The 8,771-nt window shown below is 60.8% G+C and overlaps 1 protein-coding gene across 1 annotated transcript; it reads right to left on the reverse strand.

Annotated features, from left to right (window-relative positions):
- Nucleotides 1-675: 675 nt before the first annotated feature.
- LOC135892236 (sialic acid-binding Ig-like lectin 11) lies at nucleotides 676-8,013 on the reverse strand. The gene is made up of 10 exons (XM_065419943.1): nucleotides 7,977-8,013; nucleotides 7,159-7,560; nucleotides 6,714-7,034; nucleotides 5,070-5,123; nucleotides 4,365-4,628; nucleotides 3,662-3,928; nucleotides 2,825-3,130; nucleotides 2,247-2,340; nucleotides 1,879-2,002; nucleotides 676-867 (listed from the first exon to the last, which is right to left on the reverse strand). Exons 1-10 carry the CDS (start codon nucleotides 8,011-8,013, stop codon nucleotides 676-678), a joined length of 2,061 nt encoding a protein of 686 aa, XP_065276015.1.
- Between the last annotated feature and the right edge of the window lie 758 nt (nucleotides 8,014-8,771).

Here is an 8,771-nt window from a genome sequence, read left to right on the forward strand (position 1 = left end):
CCTGCACCCCTCACCCCCTCCTGCACACCCACCCCCTGCCCCAGCCCGGAGCCTGCACACAGCACCCCTCCTGCACCCTAATCCCCAGCCCAGGACCTGCACCCCAGACCTCCTTCCCCCACCCAACCCCCCTCCCAGAGCCTTAGGCAGGTGGGGGGCGTGGGTTCTGGGCACCACCAAAATTTCTACAACCCTGCCACCCATGCGAGTGGATAAGGGTTGGGGCAGTCAGGGGACAAGAAGCAGGGGGGGTTGGGGTTCTGAGGGGGCAGTCAGGGGGTGGGAAGTGGGAGGGAGTAGATGGGGCAGGGGCGGGGCTAGGGCGGAGCTTCCCCCTCCCCCCCCAGTGTTCTCTTTTTTGATTGTGGAAATATGGTAACCCTACCCTCTGTGGCTGAGAGGTCAGAGACTCTTTCCCCCAGGGACAGTGGGGATTGGGAGGGGGCAGGCTTTGGGACCCGGCTGCAGAGGACTCTGGGATACCTCCCCACAATGCAGTGCTCTAGCATCTCCAAGGCCTAGTTGACCCCGCCCTGAGTCCAGGGAGAAGCAGGGATTTGCACCCAGGTTTCCACATCCTGGGCCAAACCTTTGTCCCCTTCCCCCCTCACTGTGACCCCCCAACAGCACTGGATGGGCCAGAGATGCCCAGCCAGGACCCATGGCGCTAAGGGGCTATTTCCGCTGGACCTCAGAATATTCTGTGGTGGGGGGCTCCGGAGGCTCCGCCCCTTTGCGCTGCAGCTTGGAGAAGTCGATGGCGGCGTAGTGCAGCTCCTCCGGCTCCCCGGGGCCTAGCGGGACCTTTGCTGCTGCAGCCCTGTCCTGGAAGCCTTTGGTCCGGTGGGTGGCTGGAGTCTTGTGATCCTGAGTGAGGAGCAAGGCAGAGACACCAGGCAGAGACTTGCATCCACCCTGCTGGGCTAATTGCATGGGCTTCCCCAGGCCTCGTTTCCCCCACCCTCCGTGCAAATGCATTTCCTGCCTCGGGCGTGCACTAGCAAGAGACGGGGGATTGGGGGTGTTTCACACTCTGCACACACGAGCCAATCCCATGCCAGCACCAGCTCGGTTAATGCATTTACTGCCTGACCTGCACAGGCCACACATTAGCAAGATGCATGGGGGTGTGCGCATTTCATGCACCATGCATGCAGGATTTCATCTCATCGCAGAACAGGTTCTGGAAATGTATTGACTGGATTTCATGCTCCGAGCATGCGTGAACTGCTCCCATACATCTTGGGGCAGCACCGGTTAACTTAATGCATTCTCTGCATTCCCTGCACCGGCTATCCATTAGCTAGACACATGGGGTTGTGTGCATTATATGCACTGTGCATTCATGATTTGAGCCCATGCATCTCGTGGTTGCATAGAATATGTTGATGCATTCATTGCATTTTCTGAGGAGTGCAACAGACATGGAGCACCCTGCATGCACTGTCTGATGACAAGCACTTGATATCATAGCAGGCAGCCGAGAAATGCATTTCTTGCCCGGTTGGTGCATCCAGGAGATGCCTGGGGTTTAGCAGCATTCCAGCCCCAATCTAGTCCCGTGGACTTTCTGAATGCACGTGAATGCATTTGCTGCATGTCCTCCCCTCAGAGCAAGACCCGAGGGATGAGGTGCATTTTCTGCATGCAGGAGCCGATCCCATGCCATTCGGGGAGCCCAGACTAGTGGCAGGGGTGCATTTCTTGCACCGGGCATGCATGGTGGGGGCTGGGTGTCCTGGTGAAAGCCTGGCTTATATTCATGCATTCATTAAGGGGGTGGGAAAGCAGGGGGATGGAGGAGAAGAAATGGAGGGGGGCAGAGGTGGGGTGGGAAGGGCAAATGGGCTTGGTCCCCCGCTTCCCCCAGGTACATACCATGGGCATGGTGGGGACGTTACTGTAGATCAGGCTGGCCTCGTCAGCGGTGTGCTCGGCCTGGCTCCTGTTAGCCATCTCCCCAGCCTCACCACTGGGGGGCGCCGGCCCCCGGCCCCGCAGCCTGTGGGGAGACAGATCAGGATGGACTCATGGGACAGGGGAGGGGTTAGAATAGCCGCATAGGAGGGAGGAAGGTGGCACACCAGTGTGAGAGTCTAGAGTGCAGGGGACTGGGATAGGCCAGAGAGAGGGCCTTGGGGGAGGGGGCTGGGGGGGCTGGAAAAGCCCAGGGGAGAGGGCAGGGGATCTCAGTGGGATCTTGAGGGGGGGCAGCTGGGGGTCAGGGCGGGAGGCCTCAGACTCACTTGATCACACAGAGCCCGAGAAGGAAGAAGCCGACAGTGACCCCCAGCCCACAGGCCACCCCGACGCCCAGCAGCTTGCCAGGCTCCTCCGCACCTGCGAAAACACACAGCACAGGGCACGGCTGGGAGAGAACCCAGGAGTCCTGGCTCCCAGCCCCCTGCCTCCAACTCCCAGACCCCACTCTTCTTCCAGGGCTGGGGAGAGAACCCAGGAATCCTGGCTCCCTCCCCATCCTCATCCCCAAGCTGGGGACAGAACCCAGGAGTCTGAGGGCACGTCTATACTTACCTCCGGGTTCGGCGGTAAGCAATCGATCTTCTGGGATCGATTTATCGCGTCTTGTCTAGACGCGATAAATCGATCCCGGAAGTGCTCGCCGTCAACACCGGTACTCCTGCTCCGCGAGAGGAGTACGCGGAGTCGACGGGGGAGCCTGCCTGCCGCGTGTGGACCCGCGGTAAGTACCTTGTAGTTCGAACTAAGATACTTCCACTTCAGCTACGTTATTCACGTAGCTGAAGTTGCGTATCTTAGTTCGAATTGGGGGGTTAGTGTGGACCAGCCCTTAGTGTCTCACCTCTCTGTGGGGGGCTGAGTTCAAAGTGCAGGGCGGCGTATGTCCCATGGGGGTTGTAGCCGAGGCAGAAGATCTGGGAGCCCCTGTCCCCGCTCCCCGTCCAACTCAGGGTGCTGACGGCCTCGTCCCCCTGGGCCCACGAGCTGACCTGCAGGGCCCCCCAAGAGCCGTTTCCAGCCAGGGGCTCCCCATCCACCTGCCACTGGAGCCGGGGTGGGGGGTGTGCGCGCAGGGAGCAGCTGCAGCTGACACTGGGTCCCTGGCGCTGGCAGGACGAGTTCAGCCCAGTCCCCGGCCGGGGGCTGTCTGGGGGGAGCAGGAGACACAGCAACAAATTAATAGTCAGAGAAAGAAACCAAGTGTCAGGGAGTCCTGTGGGTTAACCCCACTCACATCCACATCCAGTGGCAGGGAGTTCTGTGGATTAAGTCTTCTAATACCCAGGGGAAGCGAGTGCCATAGATTAATCTGCTAATATCCAGAGGCAGGGAGTCCCGTGGGTTCTCTGCCCTGAGACGGCTTTTCAGCCAGCCCCTGGGCGCTGATCTGGCCCCATCCTCGGCCAGCAGCACTTCACACCAACCCACCAGCTTCTCTGCCCTCAGCCTGGGTGCTCATGGCCCTCGTAGACAGCCCAGGAGTCTGCTCAAGTGACAGCTGCCCCCCTTGGGACTGCCCTCAAAGCAGCTAATTAACTATGGCACAGGAGGGGTTTGCACTGTCTCCGTTTACAGGGGCCAGGCACCTGTGACACCTGCTAGTATTCAGTGGCAAGAACTCCCACGGATTAACTCTGCTACTCTCCAGTGTCAGCGTCCCGGGGTTAAAACCACTCACACTCGACGAGCAGCTGGAACGTCCCCTGGGCAGAGCTCTCCTTGTTCTTGGCCCAGCACCTGTACAGCCCCCCGTCCTCGGCCGTCACGTTGGGCAGCTCCAGCTGCAGCTGATTCTTCCCCGGAAGGCGGGCACCCTCGAGGGCTCGGCCCCCCCTCTCCCAGCCCAGCACTGCGGGGGGGCTGCTGGCAATGGAGCAGAGGAACCGCAGGGAGTCGCCCTCCTGGCCCATGAGCTGTGAGCCGTTGGCCAAGAGGGTGCCAGGATCTGGGAAAAGGAATAACACAGAGCCACTCGCACCCTGAGCCAGCCAGTCTCTGCCTGGGTGCTGGATCAGGGTCGATGCCCCCTAGAGGGGAAAGTCCCCGTGCCCCACTCCTCACCCCCTAGCGATACCTTGGAATAGCTGGGGGTGACTCCTGTTAGCTCTGGAGATGGTGATTTGCAGAGTCCTCACTGGAGCTGAAATACCCACGGCAACGTATTAGATTGGAAAGCGACCCCCATTGACCCCCTGCTCCACAGTCCAGCACCCTCCAATGAACAACTGCCTCTCCCCACAGACCAGCACCCCCCATGGATCCCCTGTCCACCCTGTTCCCTGCAGCCCAGCACCCCCAGCTGAGCCCCCAATCCAGCCCCCTACAGCCCAGCACACTCACTGAGGACCCTCTGTCTGCCATGGCGCCCCCTAGAGCCTTACACTGCACGTGCACACGCAGGGCCCGGCTGGCCGACCCGTAGGAATTCTTCGCCCAGCACTGATACTCCCCAACGTCCCCAGGGCTAAGATTCAGCAGCTCCAGGTACCCGGCCCCTCCCTGGCCGGGGCTCAGGGATCCATTCACCCTCGCCCAGCTCAGGGTGACCTCAGTTCTGCTCCCAGCCTCACAGCTCAGGGTCAGGGAGTCGCCTTCCTGGGTCACCAGAGACATGACGTTGCCCTCAGCTCCCCATGCATCTGGCACTGGAAGAGACGAGCAGGTGGGTTTGGTCCCCCCAGAGATTCCCCACTAAGGAGCCCAGATGCAGTTATCACTGGGGTGGGGCACGGGGGCTGTTTATACAGGGACCCCTCATCCGGTGCTGAGACATGGCCCCTATGGGGTCGGCACACAATCTTGGTGCCTTTCCATGACAGCAGGTCTCCATCTCAGCAATCGCTCCCTAACCCATCTACTCCCCACTGCCCAGCACCCCCTAGTGCCACCCCGGGTCTGGAGACAGAGAGAACTGGGCCCTCTCCCCCCACCACCCTCCCTACAGTCCAGCACGGACCAGGCACGGACCAGCCCTCCAGGCACGGACCAGCCTGGCCCAGCTGAGCCTGGCACCTGGCCCTGAGTGCGGGGAGAGCATGACTAGGAGGTAATCGCTGATTCCCAGGGCTCGCAGCGCAGCCTCTCACCGGGGCGTCTGTTCCTGGTCAGGGATCCGGTGATTTTGGGGGGCCCGGGCGGGTCTGTAACACGAACCAGACAGGGGGGATCAGGGGGGCTGGACAGCACCGGGGGGGGTCACTAGTGATCACTGAGCCTAGACATGGCCCCTCGCTGTGAGCTCAGCTGGGGGACGGGAAAGTCCCTGAAGTGACACAAGACCCATGGGCGGGGAAGGGAAGCGACAGAGCCGGCTGAGCCCCACCCAAGAGGCGCCCGATGGAACCCGGGGGCCGGGTTAGGGCCGCGCCGGGGAACCAGAACCGTGGGAAATGGAAACCCAAGGGACCAAAACTGGTTGGTTAAAATTGGGCCTAATTGCCAGAGTCATTAACGAGGGGCTGGGCTGCTCCAGCCTGGGTACTGGAGCGAGCGTCACCAGCGCCATTGTTTGCCAGGCGCCTGGGCATTCAGCGTCCTGCTCCCCAAACGTGTCCTCCCCAGGGCGGGACAGAGCCCGGGATCTAAATAACCCCACTCCCACCCCTGCCCCAGACCCAGCCACCTCCAGGGATGTCAGACACCCCCCCCCATCATTGGTCCTTTGCCTTCTCCCCTCGGTTCATCTCTCCTCAGCCCTCTCCTTTTGCCCCCGGCGTGGCTGGCCAGGCCTGGATATTTTGCAGCCAGGGTGCGCTCAGAGGGGTGTCTGAAACCAGCACCCGGAACAGCTGGACGCTGATACTGGCTGGCCAGGCCTGGATGGGTCTGTCCACGCTGCCCTCAAAGCCCCACGGCGCCGAGCCTCAGAGCCTGGGTCCGTTGGGTCAGTATGGGGGCTCGGGCTGCGGGTCTTTGATTGCAGCACGGACGTTTCCTCCTAGGCCTGTGTAGACGTTGGGGGTCGGGCTGGGGCCTGGGCTCAGACATGGGCGGGGGACTGGGGGGCAAGTTCCTTCTAAATCTCCCTTCGGCTGAAGGGAACAAGGGCCGTCCTTACACTGATGCCTGATTTGATCCTTCACATCGCAAAGGCGGCTGCTGATTTTCCCTCTGCCCTGGATCTGCAGCGCAAGGGTCACAGGCCATTTAATGGGGGGTTGCCCTGGGGCAGGGTGGGCCAAGGTCTCTGGGCACTGAACCCAGAGCGTGTTTAAAGCCGGACAGCGACTGGGTACCGTTAACACTCTGCCCCATATGAAGCATCCACCGATCCTGGCAGAAAGGGGAGGGGTGGCGGAGACACGGAGTGACAGCCTGGGGGGCTCTCAGGGGGAACGGGGGTGGTTGGTGTGAGGGGAAATCCCAAGAAGAGAGGACTGGAATGTGGGGGTGGATTGCAGCACAGGAGGATTCTGGGGGCAGGGCAGGTTGGGGGTAGAGAGGATCCCAGAAGAGAAGGACCTGGGGACCTGGGGTGCAGATGGGATGGGGGGAGCCATAGCCAAGGGGGACAGAAAGGGGTGAAGATCCCATGGGAGAAGGAGCTGCAAGGTGTGGAGGGAAGGGGCCTGGAGTAGAATTGGCTGAGGGTGCGTGGTGGTGGAGTGGGGATCCCAGCAGAGGGCTAAACTGGGGGAGGGGCTGGAGGACAGGGCTGGGGACCCCAGGGGTGGGGGATCCCAGCAGAGGGGGCTGTGGGCCGGCGTGGAGGGGCAGGGAGGGTCACTCACAGCCGACACGGAGCTGGATGGTTCTGCTGGTGGAAGGTTCCCATCGGGGCTTGTAGGTGACGGTGCAGACAAGCTTTTTGCCATCGTCCCCCGGGGTGGGCGTGAAGCGGAGCGTGGAGCTGTGGGACGAGGTGCCGTTTGCCAGCTGTGTTGAGACGTCCCGGGCTGTGTAGCTGAACGGCCCCGTCCAGGTGACTTGGGGAGGGGTCCCAGAGCAGCGCCCAGGGGCCGTGCAGGTCACAGTCACCGGCTCCCCAGCCAGCAGCATCCCTGGCGGCCCCCGTGCTGGCGAGATCTGGATCTCTGGCTCCTCCGTCAGCCCTGGACACAGGGAGAGGGGAGAGAATCACTCGGGGACAAGGGGCCTTTCCCCCCTAGGAAAGGGCCCCAGGGCAGGGACTTGCTGGCTCGGGGGCTGATCAGTGGTGACTGCGGCTGCTCTTACTTGGCACGGAGATCGTGAGCGTAAGGTCAGTGCGATCGGTACTGGAGCGGTAATTGTAGCTAAAGTCTCCCTCGACTCTAAAGAAATATCTCCCTGCATCCGTCCGTCGGGCGTCGCTGATTTGTAGGGAGCAGTCGCCGTGCGCCGGATTCTCCGCCAGCTGGAATCGGCCCTGGGTCTGCTGCGACACCCTCCGGTTGGGGTCACTGCTGGCCACAGGCGGATCATAGCGCACATCGACCAGATCCTTATACCAGTATCTGAAGAGCCGGGCCCGGGAATTGTAGGTGTCATACACGGCTGGGTATGTGAAAGTGCAGGGGACAAGAACGCAGAGACCCTCCTGCACCGACACCGACTGCGGCACCGTCAGGGTATATTCGGGCTGCTGGGACAGGGACCCTGCAGGGGAGAGAAAGGGATGAAAGCAGAACCCATAGAGAGCAGAGACCAAATCTGAGTTCCCGTCAGAGCTCTGTCAGTGCCCCTCACTCCCGACCTGCAGCTCTCCTAGTCCAGCCCCGAGCTCAATCACCCCCCCAGCTCTGCCGGTGCCCCTCACTCCCGACCTGCAGCCCCCTGTGAGTCCACCCCTAGGTCCTCGACCAAAACTCACTCTGTATAGTTTCCAGCCCTCCCTACTTCGAACCCCCTCCCCCCACTCCCAGTCGCTCGGCACCCCCTAGCACCACACTGGGGCACTGGACTCCCCTCCCCTCTGGCCAGTCTCCCTTTCAAGTTCTGGGACAGACTTAGCCCCACTCAGGGCGGGTTCTGCCCATCCCCCTGCACTGGGGCTGCAGGTGCTGCTTACTTACCCCTCCAGAGCAGGGCGAGGATCAGGACACTCAGCATGGCCGCAGGGGGGGAACGACCCCCTACTCTCCATGGGGGACCCTGAGCCGGGAGCTCCCATTCCCCGGCGTCATGCTGTGGCAGCCGTGCTCTGCCCATGGCTGGATCGTCTGTCTGGGACACACCTAGAGACAGATGGGGGGTGGGAAGTCTGAGAGCAGAGGCTGTTGGGGCAGTGACAGATCTGCCTTGGGGACCATCAGTGCTGCTGGGCTCTGCGGGGGGGCAGATCTGGGGCTGCTGGCAGCGCAGTGACCCCTCAAATCCCCACATCACCAGATGGTCCAGAGTGATTGTGGGTTAAAAAGATGGGAAAAGTAGGCATTTCCATTAGCACATAGAATGGATAACAGAGATTCCAAGGCAAGATCCGTATGGAACTCTGCGACCAGATAAGCAGGGAAGCACTGCATGATGGGGGATCTCTGCTCCAGATGTTAATGAACCCATGCCCGCCCACACCCAGCTCAGCAGTTATCAGACCAATTCTAGTAATAAATCCTTGATTGATATCCAAAATAGTGAATTTCATTGTGAGCTCTCTCCAAGGAACACCACCCAAAGCCAGGAATGATCACCTCCCATGTCTAGCCTGAACAAAACTACTTTGGTATTCTCCCGTGTTTACACATCAACAAATCTAGTGCTCACCCTTGAACCATTGTTGTTTCTCTACAAAAACTCCTACTCACGCTCAAGTAAGTGTTCTGATCCCTGGATTCAAAATCTGCATCAGTTCCATTGGGACTTCATCTTTT

The sequence above is a fragment of the Emys orbicularis genome, chromosome 20, assembly GCF_028017835.1.
Source record: "Emys orbicularis isolate rEmyOrb1 chromosome 20, rEmyOrb1.hap1, whole genome shotgun sequence".
Lineage (NCBI taxonomy): Eukaryota > Metazoa > Chordata > Testudines > Emydidae > Emys > Emys orbicularis.